The sequence below is a fragment of the Podarcis erhardii genome (assembly GCF_964252035.2).
Source record: "Podarcis erhardii genome assembly, chromosome: 3".
Lineage (NCBI taxonomy): Eukaryota > Metazoa > Chordata > Lepidosauria > Squamata > Lacertidae > Podarcis > Podarcis erhardii.
Window position 1 is genome coordinate 124,277,664 of NC_138507.1, and position 20,092 is coordinate 124,297,755.

At 52.2% G+C, this 20,092-nt stretch overlaps 1 protein-coding gene across 3 annotated transcripts in view; it reads right to left on the reverse strand.

Annotated features, from left to right (window-relative positions):
* Positions 1 to 7,021: 7,021 nt before the first annotated feature.
* Positions 7,022 to 20,092, reverse strand: part of LOC309337820 (cGMP-dependent protein kinase 1-like) — a 34,248-nt gene continuing 21,177 nt past the window's right edge. For all 3 annotated transcript variants that reach the window (XM_081854711.1, XM_081854710.1, XM_081854709.1), the window contains exons 12-21: positions 18,345 to 18,389; positions 17,404 to 17,533; positions 14,924 to 15,066; positions 13,968 to 14,057; positions 12,344 to 12,485; positions 10,896 to 11,059; positions 9,095 to 9,211; positions 8,908 to 8,970; positions 7,530 to 7,605; positions 7,022 to 7,431 (exon numbers count right to left, since the gene is read on the reverse strand). In XM_081854711.1, the coding sequence (XP_081710837.1) occupies positions 7,342 to 7,431; positions 7,530 to 7,605; positions 8,908 to 8,970; positions 9,095 to 9,211; positions 10,896 to 11,059; positions 12,344 to 12,485; positions 13,968 to 14,057; positions 14,924 to 15,066; positions 17,404 to 17,533; positions 18,345 to 18,389 (1,060 nt within the window). In that variant the 3' untranslated portion in view covers positions 7,022 to 7,341. The remainder of the gene's footprint in view (positions 7,432 to 7,529; positions 7,606 to 8,907; positions 8,971 to 9,094; positions 9,212 to 10,895; positions 11,060 to 12,343; positions 12,486 to 13,967; positions 14,058 to 14,923; positions 15,067 to 17,403; positions 17,534 to 18,344; positions 18,390 to 20,092) is intronic.

A 20,092-nucleotide genomic window follows, 5' to 3' on the forward strand; every position in this document is an offset into this window, starting at 1 on the left:
ACCACCAACCACGGCCCTGTGCTTTATCTGTCATCCGGGGATCATTCATTCATTCATTCATTCATTGTTTTTATTTATATGCTGTTTTTCCACAGAAAAATGTCACACTTAAACAAACAAAGCAGGAATGCATTTCAAAGCCAAAAGATGCAAACATCTGTTTCATAACAACAAAGCAAAACAACACACTGCCAAATGTAATATGAAAAAAGGCATTTCCGTACCAGAAAGATAACAAGATTGCATAAACCCCACACCCAAAAGCAAAAATAACTAGGAGGCTTTGCAGTTCTGTGTTGGGCCTTGGAATGAACAGCAGCCACTGGCACAGAGGCGTCCAAGGACAAGGCGGGGGGTGTGTTGGTGTGTGTCTCCCTTGCACCCCAAAAGGGCACCACCTCTCTCAGCCACTGCTGCCACTGTCCTCCATCTGGAACCATCCGTGCCACATGGTGTTTTAACAGAGCAACATGAGTCAAAACCCGGGACTCGGCTACATTAGTAAAGAAAAAACGTTCTACATGCGTTAAAACACTGTGACACCCGATGGTGCCGCAGAGCAGAAAACTTTTCTACACAGTTTAACATAATCATGATAACAAAAAACAAATGAACCCTAATTTCTGACTTATTTATAGCATCCCCCCCCCCCCGTGTGTAGATCCATCCCAGGTCTCTGCCCCCAGGAGCCCGCAGTCAGAATTTCAACTGGAGCAGGAGGGGGATATTCACAAATGCCACACTCTGGGCTTAGGTCTCAGGTATTTTGGCTGCAGGTGGGCAGAGGGCTTTACTGAATGAGGCTGGACTTTGCGTGGGGGGGGGAGTCAGAAGAACAGCTTCGCAGCAAGGAGGAGAGGTGGGCAAGTGGCCCTGTCTTTTGGCAGCTGGTGGGATGGCTGGGCAGGCGAAGAGGGAGGGGCAGGTGGCTTCCTCTGGGCACAGTGGGGTGAGCCTGAGGGGGTCACTTGGCTCCACAGGGTCTCCCTCACAGGGGCTGAGGGAGCAATGGGCGGATGGCTGCTCTCCTCTGGGGTTGGGCTGGACCCCCAGGCTGAGATTTACGGCCCAGAACCAGTGCTAGAAACTCAGATATATAAGCAAGGCACCAAATGGCTCCTTAAACAAGGGTTACAGGCGCCAAAACAAAACGCCCCCAGTTGCCATTGGGGGGGCTGGACGGCTCAAAAGTCATGTTTTTTATAAGACTTTTCCACCCCTGAAATTCATTCTGATTGTGCAGATAAAATACAACTGATGGAATTCTTCAGGATGTGCTGTGAGTATGTGTGAAAACGGTCAAGAACCAAGGATCGCCAGGGATGCACCTCCAGGTGGTGGAGACATTGGGCATCATCCTGGTGCCTGGACATCTTCACTGGGTCGCAAGAGGCCGATAGCCAGGTGCAAAATGTGCCTGGTGAATTTCAGACACTGCCCAGGACCCTCTGATGATGTCAGACACCAACTGCTTGTTCATGAGTTACAGAAAGAGACAGAGGCAGGATTCAATCTCTTTCTTCAGTGAATATACAGTATTTTTCGCTCTATAGGACGCACCGGACGATAAGACGCAGCTAGTTTTGGGGGGAGGAAACAAGAAGAAAAAAATTCTGAATCCCAGAAGCCAGAACAGCAAGAGAGGGATCTGGCTTTTGGGATAGCCTCTCACTGTTCTGGCTTCGGGGACAGCCTGTGAAGCCTCCGCAGGGCAGGGGGGGGGGAGGCACCCCACTGTCCTGCAGAGGCTTTGCGCAGCCACCCCCAAGCTAGAACAGTAAGATGGAGCGCTGCGCAGCGTTCCGTCTCCCTGTTCTGGCTCTGGGCATAGCCGCGCAGCCTGCATTCACTCCATAAGACGCCCACACATTTTCCCTTACTTTTTAGAAGGGAAAAAGTGCGTCCTATAGAGCAAAAAATACGGTATATCTGAAGGTGGCCTTCCACTCCAGTCTTCTGGCCATGGAAGAATTGAGAATCAGCGTTGGGGAAGTTGATGCCCAACTTAAAACAGTTAATTTTAAACTGTTTTTTCACCAGCTACCCATGTCTTGCGTTCCTGCTCTTTCCACCGGCGAACAAGGCAACACCTCTCTCAACCGGCCTCCAGGACATTTAAATGCCACCGCAACCTTGGCCTGATGCAAAGGATCCTTATTTCTTCCCTTCCCTACCTTCACAGCCCACCTTCCTTCTGGAGGTGGAGCCCAGGGAGGCACAGACCAGGGTGGGGGGCTTGGGGGGGGTCTCCCATCCAGACACTGACCAGACTCAGACCTGCTTAGCTTCAGAGAGGTGCTGGCTCTCCCTTCAGAAAAACAGGTGGTCCTTTGACTCCCCTTCGTTGGAGCTTTTTATACAGAGGTTGGGGGGGGGGCAAATATCAGGGATTCATTAGCTGTGGTGCCTGCATTGAAGGGGGTTGGGCTGAATGACCTTTGGGGTGTCCCTTCCACCTCTTCCGTTCCGATTCAAACATGCCACTCTCTCCCCTATTTACAGCCCCACATATATAACCCTCAAAGCCCTCTGGGGCCTTGCCTGCCCACACCTGACTTTTTCCCCTGCCCTTTGACCCTGAGGGTACCAGCCCCCTTTGACCTCCCTCCTTACCCCCCAATGCCACCCAAAGCACCTGTGTCAAGCCCTCTTCACCCCTCCAAGCTCCCCTTTTCTGTGAAGTCCTTGCCCCAAGGCCCCTATCCATGCACTGGCTCCCGGTGGAGTACAGGATCAGGTTTAAGGTGCTGGTTTTGACCTTTAAAGCCCTATATGGCCTAGGACCCTCATACCTATGGGACCGCCTCTCCTGGTCTGCCCCATGGAGGACCTTACGGTCTTCAAACAAAAACATCTTGGAGCCACAGGGAGGTTAGGCTGGTCTCAACCAGAGCCAGGGCTTTTTCGGCCGTGGCCCCGATCTGGTGGAACACTCTGTCCCAAGAGACTAGGGCCCTGCGGGACCTGACATCTTTCCACAGGGCCTGCAAGAGGGAGCTGTTCCACCAGGCCTTTGGCCAAGGCACAGCCTGACCCCCTCTCTCCTTCTGTAATCCTCATAGAACTCTAGTCTAGCCCATGGTTGCCATTAATTTGATTTGAACTGATTTTAGAATGAATTGATTTAGAATGCTGTGTTACTTTTATTGTTGTTAGCCGCTCTGAGCCCGGCTTCGGCTGGGGAGGGCAGGATATAAATAAAATCATCATCATCATCATCATCATCTAGAAACCCTGCTTCCGACACCCCTTCCACTTGGCACCTCAAGAGTTGCACCCGCGTGGCTGTCAGGACGTCCCCGGGAGCGACCCAGGGAAGGGGGCGCCCGGGAAGAGAAAGCCTTGCTGCCCAGTCCGGATAAAGACTCTTGGTGCGAGTCCTGCGTCCGCAAGAGGCAGAGGGGCAGAGATGGAGGGAGCGGACGGAGCTGGAAACTCACTTCTAGGGGGAGGCACTTGGGGGGGTTGCCTGCCAGGAGGGGGCTGGGGCGCTGCAGCCAGGCTTCCCTGTCAGGCGTCAGGAGGCGCCCCCCCGCCCCCCCCGCCCCGCCGACACGATTCACAGTTTACCTTGGAAACCAGGAGTGACTAAGATGCTCAGTCTTTTCAGAGGCGCTGAAGCCCTTGTCGTCTCTCTTTCACAGCAGGTGGAACACGCATTGTTTGTTCCCCGAGGCAATTTCAGCTCCGCAAAAGCTATTCTTCTCGGGGTTTTTTTTTTATAAATTTTGATTGACGTGCTTTGCTTTCAAGCTGTGTTTGAAGACGTGGTTCTCGCAGCAGCCGCGAAGGCAGCCGGAACGGAGGCAGGAGTGGCCGCCGGCTTGGCACGGAGACGGATTAGTGCGCCCTGGATGGCACGCAACGCGGCACCGACCCACCCATCCCCAGCAGCCTAGTTTGGGGGGCTTCTCAGATGGTGCCCCCCTTCCATAGCTGTCAACTTTTCCCTTTTCTTGCGAGGAATCCTATTCGGAATAAGGGAATTTCCCTTAAAAAATGGAAACGTTGACAGCTATGCCCTTCCCCGCCTGTCCTGGAGGGGTGAATCTTGGGCACTTGTTCGCTAAAACGCAGCAATGTAGGCCTTTCAGATCGAGCCATTAGGCGCTCTTCAAAACCACTGTCTTACTTCATCTATTTTTCTTCAGGTGACAGTCCGGGGCAGGAGGAGGACAGAGGCCACATTAAAAAGAAAAAGGGAGAACTAGACTAAAAGGCCCCCAACCCACCCGTTTTGTGGAGCATAAGTTATATTATTTATTTATATTATTTAAATTGTAAGAGGATCAGGGCTACTTACTCCTGAGAAAATAATAATAATAATAATAATAATAATAATAACAAAAAAATTCCTTCCAGTAGCACCTTAAAGACCAACTAAGTCAGTTCTTGGTATGAGCTTTCGTGTGCATGCACACTTCTTCAGATTTCTTTGGTATCTGAAGAAGTGTGGTATCACACTTCTTTGGTATCACACTTCTTTGGTATCACACTTCTTTGGTATCTGAAGAAGTGTGCATGCACACGAAAGCTCATACCAAGAACTGACTTAGTTGGTCTTTAAGGTGCTACTGGAAGGAATTTTTTTGTTTTGACTATGGCAGACCAACACGGCTACCTATCTGTAATAATAATAATAATAATAATAATAATAATAATAATAATAATAATAATTTATTTGTATCTCGCCCATCTGGCTGGGTTTCCCCAGCCATTCTGGGCAGCTTCCAAAGAAGCAGAAGAAATGGTCTCTTATGACCAGTGCGCAAGGGTCTGCATACCCCTAAACATTTTGCGAATCTTTGTACTTTTGTCCATTTACTGTATTTATTTTCCCCGGTTTGAACTATAAAATGGTGATTTCCTTGAGTCACAATGGGAGTACCCTAAACATTTTTTACTAGGGAAAAAGCACTGCTTATGACCAGATGGAACTTGAAGCCACAGCAGAGCCTAAGTTGGGGCACCTGGTGTGTACCCTCCAACATATCTCTGATGCTATTCCTCGAGCAAAAGAGGTGCCGGAACTCGCCATGAAAGCCTCCCTCATTCTCTGAGAGCAGGGGTAGGCAAACTAAGGCCCGGGGGCTGGATCCGGCCCAATCACCTTCTAAATCCAGCCCACAGACGGTCCGGGAATAAGCGTGTTTTTACATGAGTAGAATGTGTCCTTTTATTAAAAATGCATCTTTGGGTTATTTGTGGGGCATAGGAATTCATTCATTTTGTCCGACCCCCAAAATATAGTCCAGCCCCCCACAAGGTCTGAGGGACGGTGGACCGGCCCATGGCTGAAAAAGGTTGCCAACCCCTGGCTTAGAGGGAGGTGCCACAACAGAGCTCCTGTGAACTCCAGCTGGGAAAAAAAGCCCTGGGGATGTCCTCTTCCACACCCTCCAACATTTCTCCCATGAAAATAGGGGGGGGGGCAGAGACATCACCTTGCCAACAAAGATCTGTATAGTTAAAGCTCTGGTTTTCCCAGTAGTGATGTATGGAAGTGAGAGCTGGACCATAAAGAAGGCTGATCGCCAAAGAATTGACGCTTTTGAATTCTGGTGCTGGAGGAGACTCTTGAGAGTCCCATGGACAGCAAGAAGATCAAACCTCTCCATTCTGAAGGAAATCAGCCCTGAGTGCACACTGGAAGGACAGATCCTGAAGCTGAGGCTCCAAGACTTTGGCCCCCTCATGAGAAGAGAAGACTCCCTGGAAAAGACCCTGATGTTGGGAAAGATGGAGGGCACAAGGAGAAGGGGACGACGGAGGACAAGATGGTTGGACAGTGTTCTCGAAGCTACCAGCATGAATTTGACCAAACTGGGGGAGGCAGTGGAAGACAGGAGGGCCTGGCGTGCTCTGGTCCAGGGGGTCACAAAGAGGCGGACACGACTAAATGACTAAACAACAACAAAGGAAAAATGGGACGATCTGGGATAAAACCAGAAACCGGGACAGTTTCTGTAAATCTGGGGTGGTGGTGGGGAGAGACACACTTGGGGGAGGGGTCTGCTGGTGCCCCCTGTGGCATTGCTGGGCTCCAGTTCCCATCAGCCCTAATCACTGGCCTGCTGGCTGCAGAGACTTCTGGGAGTTGGAGTCCATCAACATCTGGAAGGCCCCTCGATCCTGCCTTAGGTGGAGAAAGTAAGAACATAAGAAGAGCCTTTAGCTGGATCAGGCCAGCGGCTCATCTAGCCTGGCACCCTCTTCTCCCAGTGCCAGCCCGATGCCCTTTGTGGGAAACCAGCAAGCAGGATTCAAACACAGGAGCTCTCTCTTGCTGACTCTGACTGTGGAGGGCCTTGAATTGGTCTCATTCTCTTTTAAAACCATCCAGCTTGGTGGCCATCACTGCCTCCTCCTGTGGCAAGGAGTTCCCCAGTTTAACTCTGTGCTGTGTGACGAAGGGCTTCCTTACATCTCTCCTGAATCTCCCCACCTTCAGCTTCACTCAATATCCAAGTTCCAGCATTATGAGAGTGGAAGAAAAAAACATGTCTGTAGCTACTTTCTCCAAGCCAGGACTAATTTTATATCAAGTCGCCTCTTCCTGGCTTTTTCTCTAAACCGAAAAGTCCCAAACGCTGCAGCTTTTGCTCTATCCCTTCAGTCACTTTGAACCTTTTCCAAATCTACAATCTCCTGTTCATAGCTGTCAACTTACAGATTTGAAAATAAGGGACCAGCAGCCTTGAAAACAAAGGATCAGCAGCCAAATAAGGGATTTTCTGGGCACAGGTATGTTCAACTTCTGAGCCCCTCTGAGCCAAAGGCAGAAAGCCCAGCCAGCAGCCAAACAAAGCCTCATCAATAAGGGGCAGCAGTGGGACTGTCCCGCCAAATAAGGGACACTTGACAGCTATGCTCCTGTTTGAGGTGAGGTGAGCAGAACGGCACACAGTGTTTTCCAAATGTCCTCGCACCTGGAGAGCTGGAGGAGACAGAATACGGACCACCAGCAGCCGCCCCCCCCCTGCATGCCCAAATCGCAGAGGAGGAGGCAGGGGCCAGACTGTTCCCTGAACTAACTTTATTTTCCACATTGAGCAGGACGAGACAAGGCAGACTGGAGGCTTTTCCCCTTTCACAGTGACTCTGCCCACTGCAGCCATCAGCTCCCAGACAAGGCAGTTGTGGGGGGAGAGGAAGGGGCACACGAGAGCCTTGGCCAAGCACTGGGGGCGGGGGGCTGAGGACATCCAGGCTGGGGGGCCCCTGCTGAAAAGCATTTCGAGGGGGGAGAGAGGCTGCGGGGGCTCCCTCTCAGCTGCGGCTCCAGTCTGTGGGGTCAAAGGAAGGGTCTTCCTGCCCTCCCCCCTCCGCGGTGCCAGGAGCTCAGAAGTCTTCGTCCCAGCCAGAAAACTCCTCTTCGGGCTGCTGCTGCCGGGAGATGGAGAAGCGCTTGAAGTTGACGTAGGGGGCGCCCTGGAGGAGGAGGAGGGAAAGTAGGCAGTCGTGAGGGTGGACGGCAGCTGGAGGGGAGTCCTTGCTGCCCAAAAGAGCCCCTCGCCCCCACCCAATACCTGCTTGAGCAGAACGGTGGTGGGGGCCTCGATCTGACGCAGTGCCAGCTTTTTCCAGGAGAGGGAGCTGAACCACCTGCGGCAGGAAGGCAAGGGTCAGCCAGGTGGACGATTCAGGACACAGATAATTGAAAACCCTTCTTCACCCAACACAGAGTCAAAACTGGACCAAAGGTCTGATAAGTATAATTGTTTAATTGTTCAAAATAACTCTGTATGTGTATGGTGGTACCTTGGTAGTCGAACGGCTTGCCTCCCAAACAAATCGGCTCCCAAATGCCGCAAACCCAGAAGTGAGTGTTCTGGTTTGCAAATGTTTTTCGGAAGCCAAACATGCAACACAGCTTCTGCGGCTTCTGATTGAGTGCAGGAAGTTCCTGCAGCCAATCGGAAGCCGCGCCTTGGTTTTTGAACGGTTTCGGGAGTCAAAGAGACTCCTGGAATGGATTAAGTTTGAGAAGCAAGTACTTAATACGTTCCGAGGTCCGTTCTTAACCTGAAACTGTTCTTAACCTGAAGCACCACTTTAGCTAATGGGGCCTCCGGCCGCTGCCGCGCCGCCAGAGCCCAATTTCTGTTCTTATCCTGAAGCAAAGTTCTTAACCTGAAGCACTATTTCTGGGTTAGTGGAGTGTGTTACCTGAAGCGTATGTAACCTGAAGCGTATGTAACCCGAGATACCACTGCACTGCTAAAAGCATAGCCTGGTATGGAAAGTTCCATGGAGCGGAACTAAACCTCTCAGAGTGCCTAACAAGTTAATCATCAGGTGAGAATGCATCTCTGCTAGCTCTCAGGAGGTGTTTAACTTAGGTCACATGAAGCATTCAGTTACAAGTCTCCCTTTTGGGTGTGTTAGTCTTTGTTCTGAAAGCAGCTAAGGATCCTCTCTGTTTAGGCACACAGCCTCCGGCTAATGCAGACTGGGTTTGGAGAGGCGGAGCTTCGATTTCAGCTCTGGAGGAAGATATTTCATATTTCTAAGATGTTCTATCTGTGCTAGGATCAGCACACGATATTATGCAACTATCCGGATGTAACATTATTGATTTAAGTTTGATTTGCTGTGAGTTCTGTTAGTAAAGCTTTTGAACCATATTTTTCACCTGGACAATTTTTATTTCAACAACGGTCAGTTTTGATTCATCCTATGGCTTCCAAATGTGCAAGATCAACAACCACAATATGGTCTGACTCAGCATAAGGCAGCTTCCTATGTCCCCGCCCCTCGCTGGCTGGGGCTGATGGGAGTTGTAGTTCAAAACAGCTGGAAGGCACCGGGCGCAGGAAGGCCAAAGGAGGGAAGAGAAACCCTCGGCCTCTCCTGCGCCTCCTGCTGGCGGAGACAGGCACTGCAGCTTCTGCCCTGTGGACTCACCTATGCTTACGGATGCCACGGATGCCGCTGCTGGTATTGCCCAGGCGCTGCCCTGGCCGGCGCCTGCCATAAAGACCGGGGGGGGGGGAGAAGAAGAAGAGGTTCAGCTTCATTCCTTTGCACATGACGCTTGCACTTTCCATGCGCTAAGAGGGAAGGCCCCCCTGAAGCTGGTGGGGAGACACACCTGCACAGCTTGGCCACGAGGGAGCAGGCAGACTCGCTCACAAACACCGGGAAGGAGAAGATGCCGTCCATGATCTTGCTGTAGATCTTCTGAGGCTCGGCGCTGTGGAAGGGGGGCCTGGGGGTTGGGGAGACAGGGGAAGCCGGCGTGAATTTTCTTCTATCAATGACACCGTTGCAGAACCTAAGGGGGCTTTTTCCTGGGCAGCAGGCTCTGGGAACCCCTAAAAGCAGAGTTCAGGGGCAGCGGCGGAGCAAGCCGGGGCAGGACACTCCGTGGGGCCTCCAAGGAATCTGCCTGCTCCCTCCCACTCAGCTGCCCTACAGCTGTTGGGGAGGCAGCGGGCAGACTGTTTGGGGAGTGTGGAGCCTGCGAGCGCCACAACCACTGCGTCTCTCCCAGGACAGATGTGTGGCCCAGGTGTGCTGCAGGCCCCGTGGTGAGTGCCACCCGGCATTCTGTCACCCCCCTCAGTGGTGACACCCAGGGCGGACCACCCCCACCGCACCCCCTTTCTCCACCCCTGTCCAGGGGTCTCCAAGTCACAGTCCGGCAGGCATTCTCTCACCTTCTCTGCGCTTCACACATGCAGAGAAATTAAGTCACCTTTCCAGAGGAGGAAGCCTGCCTGACCAGAGCTGGGTGCCGGGTTCTGAGAGATAACAGTGTGTCTTGTCTCTCTCCAGCTCAAGGCCAAGAGTTTGTCCTTTGCAAACTTTCTCGGCTCATCGTTAACACAGTTCTCAGAAGGAGATTCTCCAAATCCCCCTTTTCACGTTTCTTCCTATCCATGTACGTACAGGGTTGGCATTCCCCATTTCACTGCTTTGGTCAAAACCATGGGTAGGTAAACTAAGGCCCGGGGGCCGGATCCAGCCCAATCACCTTCTAAATCTGGCCTGCGGACAGTCCAGGAATCAGTGTGTTTTTACATAAGTAGAATGTGTCCTTTTATTTAAAATGCATCTCTGGGTTATTTGTAGGGCATAGGAATTCATTCATTATTTTTTCCCCAAAAGATAGTCTGGCCCCCCCACAAGGTCTGAGGGGCAGTGGACAGGCCCCCTGCTGAAAAAGTTTGCTGACCCCTGCTCCAGATGTTTTGGGACTACAATTCCCATCATCCCTGACCACTGGCCCTGTTAACTAGGGATGATGGGAGTTTGCTGACCCCTGGTCAAAACTGAGGTGGGTGGGTTCTAGCGAGTTCTCACAAGATTTCAAGGAGATCTTGTGAGGTTTTGGCAAGATCCTACGGAGAGCACAAGATGGAGCAAGACTTCTGCAGCCTCTCGCCAGGAGCCGTTATCGCAGTGGGGCTGCCCTTGGGGTTGCTGCCTCTTGGGGTTCCCCACCTGCAGTGGCTGCCTCAGCCTGCCCCATGGGGAGGGGGTCAGCCCTGAATATGCTGATGCACCAAAAAACCAGGAGGTGATGCTGAGCGCCTCTGTGGTCCCCAAAGCCACTCCCTGACTCCCCAAGGTTTCCCCTTCCTTGCAACCAGCTCCCATCCCTCCCCCAAATCACAAGAGATCCCTCTGCACCGACTAGAAGGAGCTGAGCGAGAGGGTGCTATGGCCTTCCTTGATGCAATCTGGGGTGCCCCCCCCCTGCAGCACTGTAGCCCCTTCCCCTGCTGGGCTCCAGCTGGCAGCTCTGGCACCCCCCAAACTTTAGGGTGCTTTGTCCTTCCTGCGTTTTCTCCCCACCGACCCGCCCCACAGCTGCCGCTGGAAGTGAGGAGAACACAGCACAAGGGCCCCCCCATAATCTTGTGCATATGGGGGGGTCCATGTCTCACCGCCCGACAAGCATCTCAAAGATGAGGACGCCCAGGGTCCAAAAGTCCACGGCAAAGTCGTGCCCCTCGTGGCGGAGGATCTCGGGAGCCAGGTATTCGGGGGTCCCACAGAAGGAGTAGGTCTTCTCCCCCCGCCTCAGCGCCTTGGCAAAGCCAAAGTCCACCTGCAGAGACACAGGGGGTTAAGAAGAAAGCGGCTGGATCAGGCCCAGGAGTCCAGCATGCTGTTCTCACAGTTGCTGACCAGATGCCCCAAGGGGAAACCCGCAAGCACTCTCCTGTTGTGTCCCCCACTGTCTGGCATTCAGAGGTAGACTCCACCTGGGCATGGAGGTTCTGCTATTGCAGTAGTTGTCCTGATGGCTCATGCTAATGATCCTTTATCTCAGTGGCCGACGAGGGGCCCCAATGGGGCCCCAATAATGCAGAGAGAGAGAGAGAGTTCTGCTGACACGCACCCCGTCACCCCCCGGACCTCTTACTTGAAGACGGTTGGATTTATTCCAAATAAATGTGCAGAGGGATGCACTGTTACAGGGAACGCACTGGGTAATGTCAAAACCAATTTTATTGGAGCTGAAGCTGCCCACTCGGCCAGACGCAGGAAGGGTTTATCCTCAACCGACAGGTGTGTCCACGCACAGGTGCAGGGGGGGGGGGGAAATGGTAAGCTGTGAGGTCAGCTTTGCATACATGAATGGAGGTGCCACAGGTAACCGTGGCTAATGCAACCACCCTTTCATTGCCAGTTGGGCATCTCTGTCCCTGCCCTTTCTCCCTGCTGGCATCAGTGCCGCACTTCCCAAGTGGGTGCTCTGCCCCATGGAGGGTGGTGGCGTTACCTGTGGGGACTGAAAAGGGGGCAGGGGGCTGCGGCAGGTGTAAATGACTATCAGGCATTGGAAAAGCTGGTATCGCTGGATCAAGATAATCAGTTAAACTAAATGATTTTAACTGGATTTTTGAATAAAGGTGGGATTCATGATTACTGTTTTGAATTTCGCTGTGCTCTTATTTTCCTTAATGGGTCATGCAAACCCACTGCCTGTATTCTGAATCATAGAACTTTAGAGTTAAAAGGGATCTCAAGGGTCATCTAGCCCAACCCCTTGCAATACAGGAATCTCAACACGTTTTAGAGGGGAGGGGGGCACTGGAGGCAAGTGGGTGGGGGCCTGAAAAAGTTTGGGAGTCACCGATCTAGAGGGCATTTTCTTCCTGCAGAGCTTCAGCTGAACGAGATGTCAGGACCAGGGCCATTTTTTCGCATGGAACATTTGCCTGGTGAAAAGCACCTCTGAGCATAAGCAGAGTGTGCTCCCCTTTGCCATTACCACTGGTCCATCCCTCCACCCTCAGAGGTCAGGGGTTGGGGGGGCTTGTTCTGAGGTGCCCACTTGTCCAGGAACCCCTCCATGCCACCCTCCCCTGCCCCCCCTCTCCGTTACCAGCTTGACATAGCCCTTGGCATCCAGCATCAAGTTCTCGGGCTTCAGGTCACGATACACGACCCCCTGGGCATGGAGGTAGTCCAGGGCCTCGACCACGCAGGCGGAGCAGAAGACGGCCACCGGCTCTGAGAAGCAGCGGCTGGAGGGGCGAGAGGAGGTGGAGCCAGGCTCAGAAGCAGGACAGCTGCTTGGCATGCAGATGGCCTCAGGCTCCGTCCCCAGAGGCCCTGGGCAGGGCTGGGGTCCCAGGAAGGCCATTGCTACCAGTCCGTGTAGGCAATATTGAGCTTGGTGGACTCGGAGTAAAGCAGCTTTCTTGTTCCTGCTTAAACCAACCCTTTAATTCAGAACAACGAGGACTAGAATCTTGCTTTGCCTTTAGATGAATAGGCCAGCGACAGGACAGCTGCTTTAGCATGCAGAAGGTCTGCCTGCGGCTCAGTCTCCTGCAGCTGCAGGCAGGGCTGGGAAAGGCTCTCTGAGTGAAGCTGCTGCAGAAACTGAACTGGAGGGACTCAGAGTCTCATAGAATTGTAGAGATGGGAGGTACCCAAAGGTCATCTATGCCAACCCCCTGAAATGCAAAGGGTCTCCAATGGTGAAAGGTCGGTTCTTAGGATCAGGCATGATCAGTGTGGGATGTGATCCACTGGGAGCAGCCAAGTACAACATTCCGTGTAATACTAGAGAAGACATGCGAGGGAATGTTTGGTCCAGCCAGTCAAAACTCCTGGCTGGAGCATCCTTCCTTTTGCATGTGATAGACGGTGGGCATGACCTCACCTGCCCAGGTAACAAAAGGACGAGTCATGCAGTCCTCTCCCTCTTTTCCTTCTTTTCCATCTTCTTTTCGTCAGATGAACTGCTGGCTGCCAGCCAAGCAGTCCCTCAGGTAATCTCCCTTATGGGGTAAATCTGTTTTTATACGTTTGTAACTTTAAGCCCAAAGGCTGCCTTCAGGGATCACACTGTGCTCTGCCTGATCGTGAGTAAACTATCTTTTTATTGCTTACGAATAAGATTGTGGCGTCTTTATTCTTTTAACAGGGTTCAAGGGAACTTACCAGGAACGTACAATTCAGTCGGAGACAGACTGTATACTAGTGAGAGGCTCACACGAGCCTGCAGCCAGCTATCTGCTGGGCATGTAAAAAGGGGAATGTAAACTCTGCTAAATAAAGAAACTTGTTAGCGCAAATTAGGAAGGATATTCATAAAGAATATCTCCTCTCCTGCCACCCTGAACATTCCCACAATCAGGAGAGGTTAATAACCGTAGAGCTCCATTATTGGGGCCACCAGGACGCCCTGCAAGGATGTTTTGCTCTCCTCCCCAAACCCCTGCAAGAAACTCCCAGGGTTAAACCCAGGACCGTAATGCACCCCCAGGGCCCCTCCTGCCAATGGGGACAGCTTGGGCTGGGGGGCGGGGCCTTCTCCCCTGGGGGCGGGGCTTCTAGTGGCCAGGAGGTGGAGCTACTGCTCAGGGTCCCCTCTGCCCTTCTATGCTTCCATTATATGACTTGTCCCAAGCAGCCTCCTTTCCGGATCACAGCCCCCACCCGCCTGTTGGCATAGCCTGCCCCACATCCCCACCCCTCCCTCTACCCCCCCCACTTACGCCTCACGCAGCTTGGCCCACAACTCGCCCCCCTGGCAGAACTCCAGCAGCAGGTAGACGTGGCGACTGTCCCGGAATGTGGCAAAAAGCCTGCAGGGGAGAGAGAGCAATAGAAAAAAGACAGTCGCGGAACTGAGAAATTGCACAAAACAAATGAAATACCATGAAAATCCCTGAAACGGGAAGTAATCGACTAGAAATATTAGCTTGTGGAAATAAACTAAATAATAAGAAAAATCAGAAAGCTTAAGGAAAAAATTAGAAAAACCTAGAATTGAACAAAGCCTTAATGGGATGCCGGCTACAAACCTCGTTCCATTCAGTTTCCTCAGAAGGAAATAGAAAAATCATAAACTTTAAATGACCAAAATTCAAAAAAGGGTAGAACCCTCCAAAATTCTGAAGTATTATAATCCTAGCTCAACCTAGGTAAAGCAAAGCGCAGTAATAAAGGATTGAGGACTCAAAAGTACAAAGACTGAATTTACAAAAAAGGTTTGAAAACCTAAATGGCAAGTTTTAAACAAAGCCCAACTTGAAGAAAGCAAAGCACAGTAATACAGGGGTTGAGGACTCAGCTGTGAAAATTCTAGCGCTGCCCCAGGAACCGGCAGATATAAAACACAATAAAACTGCAAAAGCTTCCCTAGACAGGGCTGCCTCCTAAAAGTCATACAGTTATTCATCTCCTTGACGTCATTTGATGGGAGGACCTCCTTGGGCCTGATCCAGCAGCCAGGCCCTTCCTGTGTTCCTGTGGAACCTCCAGCTCCAGGGAGAGTCTACCTGGAGTCCAAGGTCCTTAGGGGTATTTGGCCACTGCGAGAACAGGAGGCTGGGCTGCTGCCGCTGCAGGGATCGCCTGACGTCCATCTCTGTGGACTCCAGGCCCCAGACCCCCACCCACCCCTTGCCCCCCACTGGAGCCGGGGAGTGGGAAGAGGAAGGCGCCAGACCTGACGATGAAGGGGCAGCGGCTCTGCCGAAGGACTTTCTTCTCCATCAGGACGTGCTCCTGCTGCCGCTTCTGCACCACGTGGTCCTTCCGCAGGCGCTTGAGGGCGAAGAAGAGCTCCTGGCCCTCCTCCACGCGACGGACCTGCGAGGTAGGCAGGGAGGGGAGGGGAAGTGGGGGGCCGCTGGCACAGCGCAGGCCAAGAAAGCTCCGTAGGCAGAGTGCAAGACTCTTAAATTCAGGGCTCAAGCCCCACGGAGGGCAAAAGATCCCTGCACTGGACCAGATTGCCCTCGTGGGGTCATCTAGAACCTTACAATTCTAGCATCCCATTGATCCCCTGCTGGTGAGGCTCACTGACCTCCCGGAAAAGCAAAAAAAGTGACCTTTTCCTGTTAGGCAAAGATCATAAGACGACCTGGATGGTCGCCAGATTCTGTGTAGGCACAGGCCACCCCCTGACCCAAACTAGCTTATTAAGAAAATCCCCAACCTCGGTTCCATGGGTGACTCCGGATCATCTCTCTGCGGCGGCTTATCTTAAAGTTTTAAGTGTCTATACGCTTATCGCATTTACAAATTTAAAATTTATTGTTGTACATTGTTTTAAATGTTTGTTTTCCTTCTGGGATTGGACCCCCGAGTGTGTTTTATAAGCTGGTCTCTGACCGTAATAAATTACAGTGGTGCCTCGCAAGACGAAATTAATCCGTTCCGTGAGGCTCTTCGTATAGCGGTTTTTTCGTCTTGCGAAGCAAGCCCATTGACCGCTTAGCGGATTAGCACTATTAGCGGTTTAGAAGAAGAAGAAGAAGAAGAGTTTGGATTTGATATCCCGCCTTTCACTCCCTTTAAGGAGTCTCAAAGCGGCTCACAGTCTCCTTTCCCCTCCTCCCCCCCAACAAACACTCTGTGAGGTGAGTGGGGCTGAGAGACTTCAGAGAAGTGGGACTGGCCCAAGGTCACCCAGCAGCTGCAGGTGGAGGAGCGGGGAAGCGAACCCGGTTCACCAGATTACGAGTCCACCGCTCTTAACCACTACACCACACTGGCTCTGGTTTAGCGGCTTTTAGCGGATCAGCTGATAAGCAGCTTATCAGTGGATCAGCTGATAAGCGGCTTAGGGCTTAGAAAAAGGGGGGGAAAGGGAAAACCCCCCGCAGGAACTCGCAAGACATTTTCGTCTTGCGAAGGAAGCCCATAGGGAAATTCGTTTTGCGAAGCGCCTCCAAAACGGAAAACCCTTTCGTCTAGCGGGGCACCACTGTATCAAAAAATTCTAGGATTCTTCAAGGTTTGTTGGAAGATTCAGGATAAATGAAAGGAAGTCCTTCTTCACATGGCGCACAGGCGAACTATGGAACTCCCCGCTGTAGGAGGCAGGGAGGACCAGCAACATGGATGGCTTTGGAGGAGGATGGGATAAATTCATAGAGGAAGAGAGGACTATCGATGGCCAGTAGCCAGGAGGCAGCCATGCTTCTGAGTCCCAGTTGCTGGAAACCTCAGGAGGGCAGAGCGGCTCTTGAACCCAGGTCCTGCCGACAGGCGTCTGGTCAATCCCTGTGAGAATAGGATGCTGGACCAGATGAGCCACTGGCTGGATCCATCCAGCCCTTCTTAGGCTCCTTCTCTTGTCCCCACTCTGGTGGTGGCACAGCCAGACCCCAGCAGGGCACTGGAGGTGGCATCACCCAGGGTGGGCATTTGATGGAAGGATAAAGGAAGGATCCGTCCAGAGCAGAACCAAAGATCTGTAGAGTCGGAAGGACCCTGAGGGTCATCCAGTCCAATAAGCAGGAGTCACAGCTGGAGAACCGCTGGCCAGATGGCCACCCAACCTCTGCTGGACCCCCTCCAAGGATGGAGAACACCTCCCAAGTGATTCCTCCCCCAGCCCTTTGTATATAATTCTCTTTTACAATTCAGAATACTCACTTTTACGTCCTTAAGATATCAATGACTTCCCTTCTTCTCTTTCTGTGGTTCATTATATATATAATAAATTCCTGCATATTTTACATAAACTATACCGTTCACTATTCCATTATTGCACCCATCAAAACTTATTTATGCTGTTGAATTTATCTTAATGCTGTCAATCTTTTCAGCTATATTATTTCCTATATAGTACATTCAAAAACGTTTTCCAATCTTCTCTGAACGTTATGTTCTTCTTGTTCTCTTACTCTATACGTTAAGCCTGCAAGATGCACATATTCCATCAGTTTAAGCTGCCATTCTTCTTTGGTTGGGGCCTCACTCATTCTCCATTTCGGGGCTACAAAACACCGGCCGCAGGAGTAGCAGACATAAACAACCTTTTTTGACACCTGGGAATTTCAGTCTGAATTATCCCCCACAGAAAAGACTCATTTTTGGGGGAGGGAAGTACTTTTAAACATTTTTTTTTTCAATTCATTCGATTCAATTGATCATTTCCCAGTACACTTTTACCCGCATTCCTCCCCCAGACCTTACCAGCTCCACGGTGCCGAAGCCCCCAGTGCCCAAGATGACCGGCTTCCCTCGCTGATCCCCATCTTCGTAGAAAACAGGTAGGAGGTCCTGGAGCTGCAGGGGGTTCTGAGCTCCCTCTAGGAAGGACCCCCTGGAGAGAGAGAGAGAGAGAGAGAGAGAGAGAGAGAGAGAGGAGAGAGAGAGAGAGACTGGGTGCCCAGCAGCCATGAAATCTTGCTGGAGACTTTCCCTCCCCGGGGGGTGAAGATTCAGGTCCCTCTTCTGCGTGGGAAATGAAGAGGTCCCTCGCTCTCGTTGCCCCTGACGCCCAGCCCTGGGAAGGGCAGTTGCCAGTGCCCCTGCTTGCGTGCCCGTTGCTGACCCCTTGCCAAGCCCCTCCTCACGTCTGCCGCCAGCCCTGCAGTGGTGCCCCAGAATCAGAAGAGACACAGGAGCAGACACAGCTCGGCAGAGCCAGGTCCCTTGAGCTCAATAGTGCTGACACTGGCTGGCAGCAACGCCACTCCAGGGCTTCAAGGTGTCTGTCCGCCCGGCCCGACCTGCAGATGCCAAGCTTGGCTGGAGGTCAGCATGAAAAACAGCTGCTCTGTTGCTTCCCTGGATCTCCAACGAGGGACCCCACCTTGCTGTGGAGGGGGTCTTTCCAAAACAGGCAACCCCAGAGGGCTGGCCACTAGCCAGGCAAGGCGAGACACCTGCCCAGGCTCAGGAACGCAGGGAGAAAGTGGCCAGGCAGGGGGAAGGCTGCCCTGGCGCTGTCCACCTGGACAGAGGGCAAAGGGCCTGGCTGCTGCCTGGTAGAGTTGGAAGGGGTCCAAGGGGTCAATCTAGTCCAAAATGTGGGCTTCTTTCTTCCTCTACATCTGGGCTCCCTGGACCCCCACAGGGGACCCCACCAGCCCGGATGCCCCCACCCAAACTGCGGGAGTTTGAGCACTGACCGTCTGGGCTCAGAGAAGGAGGGAGTCTCCTGCGCCGCCGTTTCCCTGTGGGGAGGGGGAAGAAAAGGCGAAATCAGCCAAATGAAAGGTCCCTTCCCATCCCTCCCAGCTCTTCCCAAACACGCGCCCCCAAACACCCCCAGGGCCGAAGAAGCCCCCCATCCCACCCCAAACTACCCTTCCTAACTATTGGCGACTCTCTTCCCCCAGCCTCTTCCCGGGTCAAGCAAGTCGTCGTCCTCTAGGGCTCCCAAGAGCCCGCTCTGTCCCAAAGAGAGTGAATTGAGTACACAGGCAAAGTGCAGAAATCGGGTCACAGAATCATAGTATTGCAGAACTGGGAGGGACCTCGGGGGGTCATCTAGTCCAGCCCCCTGCAATGCAGGAATGGGGCTCCAACCCACGTCCCTGAGATTAAGAGTCTCATGCTCCACTGACTGAGGGTCACGTAAGCAGTTCTCAGACGGAGACTTGAAGCCAGCTTTACCTCTTGGCAGCCTTCGCCAAAGGGACTGAGCCCATTCGTCTTGGCAGCGTGGTGTAGTGGTTAGAGCACCAGACTAGAAGCTGGGAGAAACCAGGGTTCAAATCCCCGTGAAGCTCGCTGGGGGTGAATTGGGCCAGTCGCTGCCTCTCTCAGCCTAACCTCCCTCACAGGGTCCTTGTGGGGATAAACTGAGGAAGGGGAGAGCCATGCATGGCTCCTTGGAGGAGAAATTGGGATATGAATGAGTTGCTCTGGGACGCCACCACAGCTCAAGGGGATGACAGGATCCTGGATTGGGGCCTCGGGTGAACCCTTGGTTTAAGCAAGGAAGAGGAAGGACCTGGATGGGACCCCGCAGGCAGAGCCCACCCAAATCCGCGGTTCCTGCCTGAAGGACCGGGCAGCCTGAAAGGGGTCAGAGGCCCCAAACAGCCCCTTGCAAGGTGTCGGAAGACCCTAAATGCAGACCTCACAACCCTGGGACTCAGTATCCACCGTCTGAGAGAGTCCAACAGCCCAAGGCACATTCCCATCCACCTGACATAGTTGTATTAGATTCTGCAACAACGAGGGAACATGGCGATGGGCCTCCGAGGACACATGGCAACTTGTGGAACAAAGCCTTTGTTTGAAAACCACATTGATTTGGAGATTAAACACAATTAAACAGACATTTGGTGCTTCTGCTGGGAGTGGGTGGGATTGCTGAATATTGATTGTTGCTTCTTGTATTAATAAGTGAAAACAATAAAATATGTTTTTGGGGGGAGAACGAAGAGCATGCAGTGTGCTGGAGGACAGGGACTGGGAGCCACATCTTTCCATCTCTCAAGCTCCCTTATTATTTTGCCTATTGAATGCTGGAAGTTGCTTATGTAACCTTGGTATATTTCTAGTACTGAAACATGTTTTTTCGTATGCTATTGCATTTGCCATTGTGTTGTTTTGCTGTGTTATTACGAAATGGCTTCTTGCACGGTTTGGTTGTGTTCCTGATTCACACTTTGAGCATGATTTTCAGCATCAAAGAAAATGAATGAACAGGAAGGAAGGAAGGAAGGAAGGAAGGAAGGGAGGGAGGGAAGGAAGGAAGGAACTGGGGCCAGAATCTCCTCCTGCAAAGTCTTGCTGAACCCCAAAGACAGCTTGTGTATACCTGCAGCTTCTACACACCGAGGGCCAGGGGACCCCAGATTTGGGTGGGGAGCGGTCTTGATATGGAGAGAGGAAGGAGGACAGGAATGCAACTCCTTCCACATGG